General features: G+C 31.5%; 1 protein-coding gene across 1 annotated transcript; it reads right to left on the bottom strand.

Moving 5' to 3' along the window:
- Window positions 1–421: 421 nt before the first annotated feature.
- Window positions 422–17,700, bottom strand: Oatp33Ea (Organic anion transporting polypeptide 33Ea). The gene is made up of 10 exons (XM_088278294.1): window positions 17,270–17,700; window positions 8,168–8,351; window positions 7,537–7,703; window positions 6,667–6,937; window positions 5,824–6,261; window positions 4,850–5,210; window positions 3,980–4,118; window positions 3,342–3,586; window positions 2,274–2,479; window positions 422–1,166 (listed from the first exon to the last, which is right to left on the bottom strand). The coding sequence occupies exons 1-10, from the start codon at window positions 17,270–17,272 to the stop codon at window positions 1,024–1,026; spliced, it is 2,157 nt and encodes a 718-aa protein (XP_088134420.1). The 5' UTR covers window positions 17,273–17,700; the 3' UTR covers window positions 422–1,023.
- Window positions 17,701–18,327: the final 627 nt, after the last annotated feature.

Here is an 18,327-nt window from a genome sequence, read left to right as displayed (position 1 = left end):
GTATGTGGACCCCAACATTGGTGTGCGGGAGCTACAGTTTTGTTGCCCTCACGCTTCTGCTTCTTGTGGTACTTACATGATGCTGGCTATAATTATGTAGCTTTACATAAAGATACACGCATGACATTCAATGTGACTGTTTTCGTCCGCCTTTTTAGTGTAATGGTTAGCGCATTAAATTACCCTGACGAATACCTTGGCTTCAATTTTCAAAGGGGATCAAAACAAGTATAACTGATTTCTCTTTAATCACCCTGAAGTTCAAGAGTGATCATCTTGCCTTCACGTTGTTTATGTTTAAGAAGAGACCGCAACAATATGGTGCAGTACCCTATGCATCATTTGGTGCGGATAAGAGATCAAAGAAAAGTTTTTGCTACATGTACATAGTTGATATGGGTAGTTTACCTTGACCAAAGTCTTTTATAATATGTATTGAGTTTATGACGTTTATTTTTAGACCATACATTGATCAAACTGGAAAGTACTCTTTTAAAGTATGTAATAGATATTCTATGTAAAGGGTGGAAGATAATGATTTCTCAGTATTGTACCTAGTTTATGGTGCTTCAAATCAAATCTCGACTCTGGAACATTTGGTTGCCTCATCTGCCTTGTTACTTTTATCTACTTTTTCTTCCAATTTGACAGTTTAAGATATCATATTTGGCCCAATTTTTGTCAGTATGTATGTCGTTTGGTAATATTTTACAGCGGTCAGTTTTATTTGATTGTTGTAATGACTATTAACCTATTCATTATTTATTTACCAAGTCTATAGTTTGAGCCATTAATTAACATACATATACGGTTTAGAATTCACCATCCATGTCAAGAAGCCTCAATGGAATATATTGTTTTAAATCGTGTTTTTCATTTAAGTACTATGCACAACTGCCGTAGCAATAATCCCACTTACATCTTAAATGAAATATGCACATAGTCATTATTACAGCTTTTGATTTCTAACATATTCACAGATTTTCGAGCATGCTTGTCATTTACTATATTACGTTAATAGATCTACTGGTTTTTTGAGTCTTTAATATTTCCAGCTTTACTTTTTACTAAGTCTTTTTCTTCATTTTCATCATCTCCATAAAGATCTAAGTCTTTCCCGAGATAACACACCGCTCCATCCAACACCACTCCCACGAATGTGAACACTAAAACAAACAAAATAAAGTTATCTTATGACATTTCTTGGGGATTTTTATTTATTATAGAATAATAAAACGCAATAAATCATTGTAAGCGACATGTGGAGTCTGTCGATGAAACTCAGTCGCTGGTAAATTAAATAAGTGGAAAAAGCTCTTAAATTGGTGTTCTATTACTCCGTTGACCTCATTATATATTTCAAGAGTTTTATTTTAAAAAAAGATATCTGTTTCAGATCTGTCACAGAGCAGAAGACATTTGTACCTGAAGTTTCCCGTGTACTGATTTTCACCATCCAAAATGAAATACAGGAACATGAATCATCTATTCTAACATACTCTTTAATTTTGCCATTTTTAACATAAATTTTAATGTTACAAAATATATCTGTGATAATTTAAGTCCAATTAAATATTTGAATGACATTTTTTTTTTCACATATGAAAATAAATACATGCAAAAATTTCATAGAATGATACATTTCCATTAGTTTTATTATAGCCTAGCTAATGAGTTTTTTTTTAAATTTTAAAATGTATATTTTTTTCCTTTTTTCCTCACTATAAGATTAACCAAAAATTAAGTAATATTTTTTAATAACTTGATTAAACCAATGTGGGTTTTAATATTTTCCTATATTCAGTGTTGATAAAACAAATGGGTGTTTTATTAAAATTCAATTATGCTGTCAGTATAAAAGATAATTGTAAGTTCATATAACTATATAATAAAATCCATAGATGTCACTACAAGTCCTAATTTTAAAATTAAATGAATTTAATAGACAAATGAAACGTCTCATCTGTTCTCTTTTTGGACTAAATTTGTTTGAATGGTATCCATATGTATATATGAAGACTTTTAAAATGTATTCAATTTAATTCGTTGTTAACTTAATTAAGCACACTTACACAATGAATGAATAAAGGTATTTGTAATTCAATACATTTTGAAAATCACATCATTTGTGAATAAATAATGTTTTTACAAGGGTGACTTGTTGGCTAAGAGTCTCAATAATGCCTGTTTTACTTTTTATATCTATTTGTAGGAATATAACATCTATGATGAATACAGAGAGACATATTAAAAAAATAAAAATATGTACTCACAGAATGCAGCTACATTGATGTATATCCGGAAAGTATCCTTATTGTACATAAGGCAATTGGTTCTTTTCCCACATTGTTCTCCCCACTCGATGCAAGTGGAGTCTATAATAGCTCCGTATATAATGGGACCAGGAATCAGCGCACACAAGGATACCATCAGAAGCAACAAACCCTGAGCGAAGGATTTATCTCGGACCTCGACACTCCTGGAATACAAATTACTTGCTTTGTAAAAACATAGAGATGTGAGCCAGTAAGGCTTGTCACCAAAACTTATTGTGCATTCTAAACCTTTGACATTTTTTACTTTTATTATTATCATTAATTCCTACGGCGGATTACTTTTTAATAACATATGACTCCTTGAGAGACAATTAAAAAATCCTACATTTTTTTTGGTTATTTTTGTAAACTGTCGCTTTAAGTAACATGTCCAAAATAAATTAACAGTCGTCAAATCTAGCGAACGATGAGTCTAAGTGAAATCTGGAACTTTAAAAATTTAATCACCAATATCTCCTTGATCCCTCTCGCAGTGTGTACTATGACGCCATAATGTTGGAACCACATATTGGGCTAATGGAACCATGCATGGCAACATCCTGATTCAGATCCAAAATCAGTCCTAGCCATGTTCTATGGATGAGTGGAGTGACTAGCATGTTGACAAGTAGACACATCAAAACTGAGTTGTGCAGCCTCCACGGGTTTTTTATTGCCAACATTTGGTTTTGGCTAGTCAAATAATATATATCACTCCTCAAAAAACATTTTTGTGTAAAAACAAGTGATTAATTTTCTAAATATGTTTGTATCGGGAGCCGTTGCAGCGTCAAAACACTCTTAATGTTTTTATAGCGTTGTAACAATCGTCAATCTTGGGGAAATATAATTAAATTTATATATTTGACATCCGTTCTCCCACTGGATGTATATACCCATTTGTAATTCAAAAAACATTAAAAATGCAGAAGTTTTTTTTGTTTAAAACAGTCCTTCTTCATTGGCTTATTTTTTTTTCATTGGCATAATTGTTCTTTGAAGAAAAATATGTAAAAGTATAATTACCTGTAATTTACGAGAATATTTCCGATTTTGCCGGATGATCCTAAGATGTTGATTAACAGAGCTATCACAGAGAACATGTAATAACCGAATACACATCCGGTAGAACAAGACCCGGCATGGAGGGAGTTCCATTCAGAGATAGGAACTGAATAGTCTGGGCCTCCTAAACTACTGTTGCTAAGTCCAGTTGCATTCAAAAGATTGATTTGAGGATGGGAGGGAATACACGAACAGTTGGTGTAAACCTGTAAAACCACAACATTTTTTTTATAAAATATATTTTAATTAATATTTATATTAATTTTCAAAACATCAGCTGGTTGCTATTTAAAATCTATGGCGGTGTAAAGTATTATATGACAATATTTTTTTGTGACATACAAGTCGTCTGTTAAATTGTCAAGAATTCTTCTGATTATACGTATAAGCTGTGTGTGTGGGAAGAGCTAATAGTATCAGTAGCGTGATTGAGCTGTCAGCACATGGTGGAGAGGTCACAGTCAATTGTTCCACTAGATTTAGCCATTGTGATGAGATTACTCGGTCGTTGTGTGATCTGTTAAGTGGGACAGTATTTTAGCGATTGCACTATATTTACTTACTAGACGCTGGACTGTTGAGATAAGACAAAAACTTACTTGCGAGTGTGGCGACTGGGAAACACATCCCGCATGACAAGCTGAGAAGTATATCTGTCCACTGGGGCGGTGACACACCGGGTCGTACTTCACACTGTCGCACATACAGTCCGCGTTGCACGATGTCAAAAGCATAGATCTGGAAATATATGTATCTCATATTAAGTAAGAATGAAAGAACACGGGAAGTAACTAATAATGCACACTTTTATTATCCAAGAACAGACAATAAATACTGACTTACTCTATGACATCTTACCCTTGTTAAAATATAATATTTTAAGAAATGTCTAAACCAGAACCATCATCATGACTTTAACTCTAAACATTTGTTATTGGGATTGTTACTAGTACATTACTTACGTTGCCTTCAAAAAATTAACAATCAAGTTTGCCTCAACCTAGTGCAGTGCCCTATGTATGCCATTACATTGGGCACAGATAAGGGTCAGAAAAAAAATGAGTTGTGTTATTATTATTTTTCAGTTAATGTTGAACGAATAAATAAATGTTTTAATACTTATCCGGACCCATGTGGTTCATATGGCACCACACTGAATCGACACAGTGGTAACTTGATCTTTGATTTTATGAAAGCAGGGTGATCAGTTCTGCACTTTTTTGCAGATTTTTGGATTTAGGGGTAAAAAACATATTTGATGGGATACAGGTGATGTAAATAAAGGAGCTCAGGGCAAAGGACATTACAGCTATATGGGAAAGAAAATGGAGGAGAAAAGTGGATTCAAAAAGAAGAATAGCAGCGATAACTAGGGTTCTCGGAGTCTTATATCTGTACTGGGAAGGATACGAGTGGTATAATAATAGAGTATAGGGACCTTAAGATGCACAAAAATATTAGCTACCAACCTTCCAGTTTCAGAAATTTGTTGTTCTATAGAAGTTTGTGGACATCCGAGGAATATGTACGAGGCTTCTCCGATAAGATAAACTATACCCACAATGATATTCCAGAATAGCAGTTTTCTGGGTACCGGCTTCTTCCGAGAAATGTACCATCCGGAGAACAGGAATCCAGCTATCATTCCAATGAGGATAGCTGGACCTGCGATGATTGTGGATGTCACGGGTGGTCTACTGTACTGGACTTCTATGTACTTGGCCATGTACGTGAGGTACGCACTCGAACCGAGAATGTAAAATACTCCAGCAAGAATATTTGCCATTAATATTTTGTTTCCAATGAGTCTTTTTAATGCATTTGGTAATTCTGAAAAAAACATTATTAAAAATAATAACATTCGTGTATCTTGGGGGTACTAAAAGCAAATAATAAAATGATCTTCAAAAGAGTCTTAACCTAAATGTTAAATATTTTAAAAACATGTATGATATCATGGCAATATAAGAGGACGGAGAAGTTTAACAATATATTGATTGTAAAGTTTTATGTGAATTCTATAAAAAGTGCAGATAGGGACTAGAGCCAGGGATCAGAAATTAGGGTAGTGTTTAAATACCGGTAACACCCTACTGAATGTGATGCCCCCATCGATTCTACGGATAAGTTTGTCAGGCTGTGTGTAATTATTTGTTGGATGAAGAATTATTATCATCGGTTGTTTGTTTAACCTCTCAAGTACTAGGATATTAATGATATATTAAAACATCATTTGTTTAGTCAGTAAAACATTACTTAGCCAATAAATGATTTAATTATGTTGTATCATCGATAGACGGAGTTGGTCATCCCGACATTATCTGGAAATATTTGAGAAATAATCACCCTATCTGACCTGATATTTTATGGCCCCATGGTTAGAGTGGAATGCCCGGATAAGTTAGCAGAAATTCATATTGTATAAAAGACGTCAATAATTTACCTTTCATTGTCGGAAAAACGCTTCCATCAGCCTGTGTGAATGCTGCTCCCACATTGCTACTGTGTTCTATGACGGCCTCTTGAGGAACTTGCGCGATATCCAAAGCAAACGGATTCTTGGCTAACGGTACTTCATCTTTTAATGTACTCTCCGTAATGGTCGGGGTATACTTGGGATACTGCGGAATACCACCTTCAGGGTTGTTTTTTGGAGCTACGACTGGTTTTGGAAGTTCTTTTGGAAAAAGTCCAACGAGGAATGAGAATACGAACATGAGGAGACCGAGGATTATCCATCCCAGCCACCAAGCGCCCATCCATCTTGCATCATCCTTGGTAATAAGCGGTGTAAGAGATGGGTCTATGTATAAAGATAAACATAGAGGACCTAATACGAAGCCTACCGCTGGACCCAGTGTGCGGAGAGCACATGCATAACCTGAAAAAATATAATCGATTGATAAATAGCCCTTATTGTCTATAGATACATACGTATAAGACATGATCATTTTCATTAAATTTTGTCATTACGTTTCATATAACAATAACATACGTAACTGAACAAGTTTTGAAGAGAGTATTTTAAAGTATTGTTTTTACTAGTATGATCGTAATGTAGAACCATCATTGTACTGATTTTCAAACTAATGAAAAATAAAATTGCATACTATTCTTCTTTTCTTCTTTTTCTTTGCACATCCGTCATTATTCAAAGATCATGATAATTGGTTTAATCACTTTTAATGTAATCAGTCACCTTGTCGTGGTATTCGCAAGATAAACTCTAAACAGCAGACCGATCAAGATACAATCAAATATAATATTAATATTTTTAAAATCTCACCTAATAACATTGGCGTACTAGTTTTCTTTGTGTTGTCATCCATATAGGTATTTCCTAATGAGTAATACAGAGTGTTTCCGATGCCGAGAACGAATTGCGATATAAATACTAGAACTACCGGTAGAAGAGAAAATTCACTCAAAAAATCAGTTTCTTCGCAGCTCTCATTGCTTCGTGTTTTAGAGCACAATATTGTTTTCCCTCCCAAATGCTGGTTTGCCGATGCATTCTGGTATATGTCAGTATATTCTCTGGTAAGAGCCAAGGCATCCTTAAATTTAAAGGGAATTACAGTTCATCGCATTATTAAAATAACTGTATACTTCAAGATTTACAGATACAGTTGGTTTCATATTGTTTACCTTTGTACACAATAACAAGTATTAAATTGCAGAGTCATTATCAATATTTACAAGACTAAGAGAAGATTGCATTATAAAATAGAAATTATGTTTACATCATTTCTATTTCTAACTCATTAATTGAAAATTATAATTAAAAAGTACTTGTACTGGCACTGTTATAAAATTCTTTACTCATACCTGATCTATATTATATTCAATCTAAAATATCAGTGAATAAAACTAACATTTGATTAAAGTTTCCTCAATGTTAATGTTTAAAATATTATTAGTATAAACACTGCAGCTTATTTTAGACATATTAGCATCTATCACTTTTAGGTTAATATATTGAATTTGAAGGTCTATCAATGTGGTTTAAAGTGTCGACAAGTTGTTTGAATGATACAGCATAACCCAAAGAAATACAAATTTATATTAACACTTGAAGTAAATATTTGTATGTATGATACATTGTTTAATACATTTTAAATGGTATAAACATATCTCTAGTTATAAAGAAACTTACATCACCTGGTCCGTATATAAAGTGCGGCATGGCGAGAATAAAGCAGGAGAGGGAGCAGAATAGAACTCCCCACGCTATCCATCTTGGTCTATTTCTTTGTCCCCCAAAATATGATAGGAAGAGTGAAAGCAGAATTTGACTTATTTCATTTCCACTCAACATTATTCCTGGAATATGAATTTAAAAAAAAAAATCAATGATTCTCCATATACTTTCGAAGGTCTGAATCTGATCCAGAGTTTCATATTAGCTAAATTTTGTCAATGTTTAAATGGTTTTTACCATTGTATTATTTAAACTCCGTTTGTCTCCGAGGTGTAATGGTTAGCGTGTTTAGCTACAGTGCTGGAGGTCTTGGATTGGATTCTCAGGGGGGGTGAAAATAAATATAAGTGAGTTTACACATTAATATTTATTTAGTTTTACCCTGGACTGGTCCCTGAAGTACAAGAGTAATCGCCTTGCCTTCATGCAAGTAACGATTAAGAAAACACTGCAGCAATATGATGCACAGCCGTATGCATCATTGAGTGCGGATAAGAGTTAGAAGAAGATTATTTAAATTTACTTTCATATATGTTATCTACTGAAACAATTTATATTTTAATTATAAAACTAAAAAGACTTTTACCTGTCGTTTTACTAGGTATTTTGAATCTTCTTTCCATAGTGGTAAGTGAAACTACAAAGTATATGTAAGCCATTGCTTGTATTGTGCCGAGAAGTCCATAGATGATCATGAAACAGCGCGGAGTGGCAAATCTTTGAAGGAAAGACGGACGGATGTCCCAGAAACCACATGTTGTTGCCTTGTTCTGAAACCAAACAAAATTTCTCTTATACGCATACGTTATATGTAGCTAATTTTTTTTCCTCAATATAACACATTATTGTCGGGCGGTTTTTTTATTAACCCCCCCCCCTAATAAGTATGAGTTTTAGATCCAATAAATCGGTTATTTTTCAGAAATTTCATTTTAAATATTACACAATATTGATTTCAGAAATGGATCACTGAATACATGGAAATACATTTTTAAGTAAGATATAATCAATGATTTAAACATATTACAGATGCTACTGCACTTTGAAATACATTTTTACGCAGGACTTATCAGAGTTAAGAAGTCATGAATTCTCAATGTGATTAGTTTAACATAAACAGAGATAATTCCAATGAAGATTGTGAAAGAAAAAGATAAAGATTTAATACTTTATTCAGATAATCTAATAGAATTAGTAACAAATTCAAGTAGACATAAATGAAATTACTGTTTTATGATAATTTTTTTTACTTTTATTTGCAATATATTTTTCACATGTTTTCAATATTTTCAATCACCTATTGAAGTAATTGTTAGTAAGTTTTTTTTATATTATATTTATATACATATATATAAATGAGTGCATCTTTCGATGTCATGGCCACAATTTGAGGTCAAGCACTACTTGTATTAGTCACTTGACTCAATATGTCCAACAAGTAAAGTCAGATCTGGCTGAAATCCTAAAATGAGTGATAATTATTCCATGAGTGTGCATTATAAGTAATTTTATTAACTGCAAATACAAAATAGACAAAATATTTTCAAAGCCATTGCGTATTTTGTAAAGCTATTTATTAACAACAACAAAAATCTTGTCCTTAAAAAAGAAATAGAAAATTCCAAGTTCTCGATCTATTAAGAATATAATTCTCAGATCTTACTTGATTTGTTGGATGTGTGTACCACTATACTGTGTACTGTAATCAATGTACTGATCTTGACAAACTTTATCTGAGAGGTCAATTAGTTAACTAGTTTTACCATGTGCATATATGCTTTAATGTGGAAAGTAAGAAAATCAGTAAAACAGAATATAAAATCTACCATATACAATTTTTTTTAAATAAAAAGACAATGAAAACCAAAATTAAATGTTAAAACAGAGTTCAGAATATAAAAGAAGGAAAATTTCATAAAGAAATTCATACACAGGACACAGAAACTCATTGGACTAATGTCAATGACCTCCTACTGCAAATAGTAAAATGGTAAATTGATAAAATTATTGATTAATGAATCGATTGACTTATTTGACGATTGACTCAATTCACCAACTCAAGATGAAATCACTGTCATTCAATTAATGTATAATCCAATGCATAAACAAATTTCTTGTAGAAAGAAGTTTTAAGCTATAATATGTATACACCGTCCGCCTCCGTAGTGTAATGGTCAGCATGCTCGGCTACCGTTCTGGAGGTCCCGGGTTCGATTCCCAAGGGGGGTAAAATAAATATAAGTGATTTTTTCACTCTAATATTTATTCAATATTACACTGGACTGGTACCTGAAGTGGGGGGCTGATCACCTTTCCTTCATGTGTAATCGATCGAGATAACTCTGCGTTTATATGAAGCAGTGCCCTATGCACCATTGGGGTGCGGTAAGGGATTTATTATTATTATTATATGTATACATGTATATTTTAGGGACTAAGAAGTTGGTATATCTTCTAGTCTTTATTTGTAATGTGATATCACCAGCACTTGATTTCTTCTTCAGCTTTTGATGATGGAGGAAAGAAGTTGGACGATTAACAACATGATTTAGACACTGGATGCAATATAACCGCCTCACATAAAAAATTGGTAAAACTAATTTATTTTATTAATTATATATATACTTTTTTTTGTGGGCCTTTGTGTCCCATAAAAACTCTACTTTTTGCAATTATCCTTACCTACAACTACTTGTGTTCATATCACATGGTTTGTATAGACTGTGTATTATAAATAATATATGTTTTTATTATAAGCATTTCTATAGATAATTACATACATCCGTGGATGCAAAAACCATTTAAATTATTTTGACTACATGTCATGCTTCATAGTACATAATTTGTGACTGGCTGTGTACATATAGATGTATATGTAGTTAGAACTTGACTTTAACATATCAAGTGCTTCACAATAGATTATACCTATAGTGTATATAATTATCTGAATAAACATACACTTTTCAAATTATAATATGTGTTTAATTCAACAGGAAGAAGCATAAACATATGTATGTACTCGTGCGTACATCAATCATTTCAGTATCTGTTTATATGTGTACCTACTAACATTTTGACCAAGCTTTGCCTCATTTTGGATAGTTGTATAATTTTATGGAGACAATCAGACAAAAATTATTTTGAATTTCGGACAATTTAAGCTGTGATAATTTCTTTATTGGACTTTTTAATTATAAAAGAGGAAGGCCTTCAGACTAACAAAGGTAAATGTTTCGGGCCAACTAAAGTAAAGCCATTTTGGTAAGCAGAGATGGCTCTTTGGCATTTTGGACAACAACAGAATTAGTTCTTACAATACAGAAAAGATTGACTCCTCGGGTCAACAACAATATTTTTTTTGGATTATCAGCCATTCAGTATTGTGCAATACTTAAGTATTATTCTATGTTTTCTTTTTATTTTTATTTAGAATTCAGGTATTTTTTTTGTTATTTAATTGATTTATTGACTTTTGAGTATAAGATTACATCTTTTATTCTTCAATTTTTAAGCATTAGAGTTTTTGATTTTTCAACTTCACATTTTCGAGTTTATTTTTTTTTAGTGTTCACCGATATGTGAGCATTTACATTTTTTTAATGTCTTCGAATTATTTTTTTTATTTCTTTATTAAATAAGGGTTTTCGAATATTCATATCTTGGAATCATTATGAACTAAAAATGTGTGTGTTGACCTAGAAATTCAAGTTTCCTATACAATTTCACATCTCTAGGGTAATCCGTCTTTAAGATTTTTCTTTATTTCCTTCATTATTTTCTATTTCGAAATTCGCTATGCTAGGTTTTGAATTTCAATTTCAAAACTCTCATTAATTGACTCTTCGGTTCAACATTTCGTGAGTTACATGTGCCGGGTTCATCCGTTTTAAACAACTAGAAGTGGTTTTAAATATGTACTTAAAAACCTTTTTTGTTTTTAAATCAAAACTTTTAGAACCGCCTCACACATATATTTAAGATAAACTCTATTATTGGACATTTTTGTAACTATAGTATTGCGGCTGGTTGAGTAACTAGATAATTAATAACTGTGGAGAGAGGCACAGAATGCATTGTTACGTATGTGGGTCGAATGTCAAACAATAGATGTTGATATGGGAGATTGGCTGAATAAAGCAAACGATGTTAGTACTAACAACTCAGTACAAACAAATTTAATATTACGCTGAAAAATCATTTATATTAATTTTGAGAATCGAATCCGGGACCTCCAGCACGGTTGTCAAACGCGCAAACTATTACACTACGGAGGCGGATAAAATAACTACGTACATGTTTTTATTACGTAACATTATCTGGATTAAATAGTAGGCAACTTTGACTTTACTTCAAATTGGTAAAAAGGAAAAAAATCTGTATACCTTAGAGGGACTGTTTAAAAATACCATAGTTATTAAAAATAAATCCCCAGAAATATTGTCAAAGTGTAGATACGCACATGGTTAAATCGGTAACTTCTGTATGGATTCTAAGTCAGCCCTTTTTATTCGTTCAAAAATATCTCAAAATTTCTTGAATAACTCATTTTTTCGAATGTCATCATACGTGGTCTTGCAAATACCGACAGGTTTGATAGTAAAAGAAGTTTTATTTTTACGATGGCACGGTGGCGAATTGAACTTGGGACTTTCGTGGTTGTGCTATTCAAACAAATTAATAACAGGATATTGTAATAACCTCGAATTTGGCATTTAGTGCGTATGTTAAATGACAAATATTTGAATATTTTTCCCATTCCACATTATGGTGTTTACTTTTTTCCTCCATAACACTATTTAGGGCTATGAGATAGTATGTACTCGTATATATGAGTATGAGATGAATAATGTTCGATGTATAAGTATAGTTGTAATAGTATTAAGAAAATAGCCATTTTAACCGGTTTTCAGATATGTTCTGTCATTGGCCATGTTATATAACACGTACAATATCAGGCGACAACCTCGCCTTGCAAAAAAGTAGAACGCGATATTTTCCATATTTTAAAAATTTATTCCGGCATCTATGCAGATGAAAATGATCGTATCCTCAATTTAAAATTTCGACTGTTTAAGATTTTTTGAAAAAATATAACCATCCTATGTTTATATAAATATAAAACTAACACCGTATTAATTAAATATAGTGGATTTATGAACCTTGCTGGGAAAACTTAAACATTTAAATACATCTTTTTTGTATCAGACAATGAATTTCACCCTACGGTTGATATGTATATCAATGCATTTTGGGTATCTTAATTTAAGACAGGATTATCGATAGCCCGCAACTTAATTTTCTTTAAACCCAAGTGACATTCAACGTCATAAATTTTTTTGCTTAGAACACCGTTTTTGTATTGAAAAAATAAGTTTTTCTTCGAAATAAATATATGGTTTTGAAAAGAAAAGAGTTATTGAAAGGTAAAGAGTTGAAAAATAATTTTAATAAAATCAATGTTTATTTAAAAAAAAATCAATAAACATTCTACTCTCAGAGAAGGTACACCCTTAAAGCGGAGCATCTATCGGTTTTATGCGAAAGAAGATTCAAATCTGAGCATTCTAAGGCTATCTGAATAGTTATAATAAAATCGAAACAAAATTGGCAGATCTGTTTTTATCTCTGAATTATATATTGTATCATTATTAATCGAATAATTTTATTTGATGGTCAATATTATTTTATTCGCTAGTTTTATTGATTTAATTTTACTGTCGACAAAAGTACATATATCTGTTACACATATCAAAGGTCTTAGATAAATATTTTAAAGATAGTTACCTAACTATTTTATTTTCAGATACTGAGCCATCAGATATTAGACTAATGTTAATAAATAATAATTGCAAGCAGTCAATCTGACAATATACGTCAAGTAATCTCAAAATCTAATATAACTAGATAAAGTCATGATTCCAATGTACTTCCTTAATAACAAATCAACTACCGTAAATTCAATGACTTCAAAACTAAAATGATGCATTGTTGCACAGTAAGATTTTTCCAGAGGGTGATATTCAGGAAAACCTAAAAAGTAATCTAAAAACGCATAAAACACATTTTACTTATGTCAAATAAACACGGTTTTAAAATGTATTTGTTATTTTGTTAAGTTTGGCTATAAACCAATAGGCCTAGGGTATAAACCTTTGATTAAAAAATGATACGATTGTAGCCATAGCCCTTGGTTGCGAAATTTGGCATACTTTTAGAAATTTTTATTGAAATTTTGGAATGGTAAAGTTACAGAAATTAAAATTTTGCTTGTTATTTGTTGTCTTGTATATTTATTGTTTATCTATTTACTAAAATACGGGCAAATAAAACTCGTGTTTCTAATGTACATATTATGTGCGAAAATTAAAAAAAACGTCAACAAACTTACACTTCAATTCCAGAGGAATATTCAAAGTTTGCACATATTTATCATATGTAAAGACATCGTAAGTATACTGGAAGTAAAATACATATGTATGTAAAACAAAACTGAAAATTCAAACAAAATTTATAAAAACTTAACGAAACAAACATAACGAAGCTAATTATTTGGGTTATTTTATTTTGTGAATTTCTTCTTACGGCTTACCCAAATGGTGCATAGGATACTGCATCCTATAACTATTCTATACGGTGTTAACTCGATTATTGATTATTTAAAAGCAAGGTCATTCATTAAGAGTAAGTAAACAAAAAAATATTATTATTTATTTTATTATTAAGTTATTATTAATGAAATAAATAATTATAACTTTATTTTTTATTTTATTAATAATTATTAAGGTAAACACCGATCGGTTAATTATCGGGTACGGTATCGGGTCTTCTTCTTCTTCAAACCCTTATCCGCACCCCAATGGTGCATAGGACACTGCATCATGTATACGTAGTGTTATCTTGATCGTTAACACATGAAGGAAAGGTGATCAGCCCTCCGCTTCAGGTAGCAGTCCAGGGTTTTATTGAATACATATTAGAGTGAATAAAATAGGGTACCGAATCATAAATCGTCAATTATATGAAGGGAAATTCATTCACTTCAGGTTATTTGTCCTAGGAATGGAATATACTTGGTAAGATGACTCAGAGTGACGGATATTAATGCTTGATGGCAAAATAAATAATTGAAGAATGGTATGTAGGTATGAACAGGATAATAATTGCTAATGAAGCAACGGCTAGGAAACTAGGCGTTGCATAACAGAACTCGCCAAGCTTGTGATAAGAGGAATTTCCAATATTATTTTTGTGTTTACAGTCAATAAAAAAATACATACCAAAATAGTCAGGTAGGTATAGCGCATTGATTAGGTCATTTTGTATAAAAAAAAACCTATGACTGCGATAATAAAGAAGACAGATACTAATAAAAAAATATTTGTCTGGTTCTAGTAGGTATAAAATACTTATAAATTGGGCATTACAATCAAATATTCATATCATTCGATAATTTCCGATAAACAAAGATAATAAAAATAGTATTAAGAGGTAAAAACGCGAGACAATGCGATGAGTTAACAGATAAATATAAATGTATATGAGCGAACTCCCATATCATAAACAGTTATTTCAAAATAAAATAGGTTTAAAAATTCAACAAAGAAAAACAGTCACGTTACAACGATGCTCCCTGACATTAGAATTTGTAAAATTTGACACGTCTTAAAAACAGGTGTTACTCTTACTATCAAATATCTAATGATGTTAGCTTCATCGTTAATACGAGTTTATTAAGGCAAGTTCGTCAACCCTGAGCAATCCAGGTACCAGAATAGTAAAATTATATGTATTTATTACAGCTCGACATAGATGAAGAAGAATATGGAAGTCTGGGCATTTATGGTAAAATTATATATTTTTTTCACATCTCAACAAACACAAAGAAGAATATGAAAGTCTGGGCATTTACGGGGCTTACGACGGTCATAGGCTGGTTTAGTGATCACTTTACACACGTGTAACATTCACCAATATTATATTGTTGTTCATCTATGTTGAGATGTCAAAAAAAAGATCTTATCTTGAACATGACATATATTGTTCAATACTCCATAAATATTGACGGGGAGTACATCATGAGGGATTATTTTAATTTAGAACTAGCTGTAACCGACCACTCGTTGCAGTGACTCAGAATGGTAAAGAAAGAAAGGAGAAAGCACACATTTGAAATATGTTTAATTTCACAAGCTTGTCGGCATAAAATATTCTACCAGCTGTTAAGAAATGCGCTGTCCGCCATGAGGAATATTAGTAGTGTTGCGTGTGTTGCTGTTCAACAGATGGCGGTGCCATTAAAGAAAATAATGTGTCTCAAAAAAAGGCTGTGTTTACAGGTAAACACACCTGTCACAGGTTGAAAAAAAAACATTTGTCGCATATGAAAATACGCGCGTATTTAAATGCAACAATGGGAACAGATTTAAGGTCTTAAATAAATATTAACATATTAATTTTTGTAGACCAACATATTTTACGAGATAATCCATTAAAATTTCGAAATATTTGCATTAATTTAAAAAGAAAAATAATTTATTGCGTATTATCAAACATGTATAAGTATACATATAAAAAAATATTATCTATGAATTGAATATGTGTTTGTTTTAAGTATTGTATTTTAAATATGCACACCTTTTAATTCAAACAGATCCATCAGCTTCTAATGAACGTTATAATAATAATAATCATTTTAATAACCTTAGATAAGAAATGTATGATGTTAACTGATTTAATTAATCATTAATAGCACATCCAGAAAACTTTAAACTTTCTTTCCGTAAGAACGAATATTATATCGTTAATTTAAAGCCGGTGAAGATTATTGATTTTTTATGGGTTTAATATAAAACCAACGAATCAGCTATGCACTCAAATTTATTAAAAAAATCATCTTTTAATAATCTCATCGTTAAAGCATTGCAGATTAAAGGTATCGGTGTGAGATGACGAAATCAAAGGTGTTTTGAGTTAGACATCCATCTCAAAGGGTATAAAATGTTAAAAGAGATCCTTTTGATCCTAGTATTAAAATTTTTGAATGATTGAATCATATATTTTTTAATGAGATCAAAAAAAAAATGTTCAACTGCAATCACAACACAAATTCACACGACATTTGTATATGCATATAAGAAGATGATGAACTGCATATATTTTATTATCACAAACATGTTTATAATTTTAAAGTATTCGATAACATATGTACCCAAGATGATGATCTCCGAAATGTAGGTCAAAACGTTAACTTTCCAAAATAAAAACATATCGCCAACATAAATAAGGTTTAATTTATTATTTTACATCAATCATGTTAGTTTTTTTAAGTATTATTGGAAAATATGTACATTTTTACATGGAAATTAATAATTAGTTTAGTGGTCAATGTTTTCTTAGATAAATCTTTATATTAAACGAAAAAAAATTGTTAATATTTTTGAACATCTTAAATTATTTTGTTCTTTTGTAGCTATCTCAATCCAATAATCTATTATTTCTTTATAAAATTGCAACTGAAAATACTTTCCATACTACATAAAATATTGCATAAAATAATCAATTAACATACGATTGCATTTCAAATAAATTTTATCGTAATAATGATAAACTATAATATAATATGATAATTAATTAGATCGTCAATATTATTATAGAGTGGAAATAAACAACACAAAACGCCATTATTTACCATTTTTCCGAAATGCTGGAATCCGAAAGTTCAAAGACGAGAAAACAAAATATATCTCGATGACCGCAGGACACAGATCCAAAATTCACAGGAACGACTTCTAGCACTTGACCAACATTCTAACTATCGTAAATGTCCGTGTCCTCTCGGACAAAAGCCACGAACTGAGTACGAGATTATACCACAAAGGCACTTGTGACCGGGTTATTGAGTCGTGTGCCGATGTTCCTGAACGTGAGTCGAGATTAGGAGCTGGTTGTGCGAGCGTCCACGGCGCGCCAGGTCACCGTCATACTGGCCCGGGATCCGGTGTCTGCTGTCTGGTACTGAATGCGAACGCAGAACGACTAAACGCCAATCCGAGTATCCTCGTAATACGCGCTACTAACGTGCAATTAGCGAGTTTCTGCGTGATTATCTCGAATTTCTGTATTCATTCTTAATGATATATACCAGAGACGTACTTAGCGACTAAGTTTAATTTAAGGCCAAGTAATCAATAGCACGCAATTTAATTCTCTTTAAACCCAGGTAACATTTAACGTAAACAATTTTTTTCTCTCTTAAAACACTGTTTTTGTATTGAAAAAATAAGGTTTTATTCGTGATAAATATATGGTTTTGAAAAATAAAACCTTATTGAAAGGTAAGGAGTAAAATATATACATATGTTTATAAAAAAATACAATACATATTCTAAAAAAAAACGTGGAGGGTCGTGTGGCTTCTCATGTTGCCGGTCGATTACTGAATTCTACGTTTGATAGTGAAGCTTCAAATAAATGTACAAAAAAGCATTTTTGCTACATTGTCACATTCACCCCTCATAATGATAAATGTGAATGTCGAAACATTAATAATAAAATTATAGAACTATAAATAGAAGCCGATATAAGACTGTTAAAATAATACTACCATATTAAAAAAGAATGTGAATAATAATAGGAGCCTGACGTATAAGAATACTACATTAAAAGGAAAAAAAACGAACACATGCATGCATAAATATTTATAAATAAGTAATTATATCTACATATGTACAAATAATTAAAGGAAAA

The sequence above is a fragment of the Brachycentrus maculatus genome, unplaced genomic scaffold (assembly GCF_059751285.1).
Source record: "Brachycentrus maculatus isolate JH-2025_06_01 unplaced genomic scaffold, ASM5975128v1 h1tg000005l, whole genome shotgun sequence".
Classification (NCBI taxonomy): Eukaryota; Metazoa; Arthropoda; class Insecta; order Trichoptera; family Brachycentridae; genus Brachycentrus; species Brachycentrus maculatus.
This window is presented reverse-complemented; position numbering and strand designations above follow the sequence as displayed.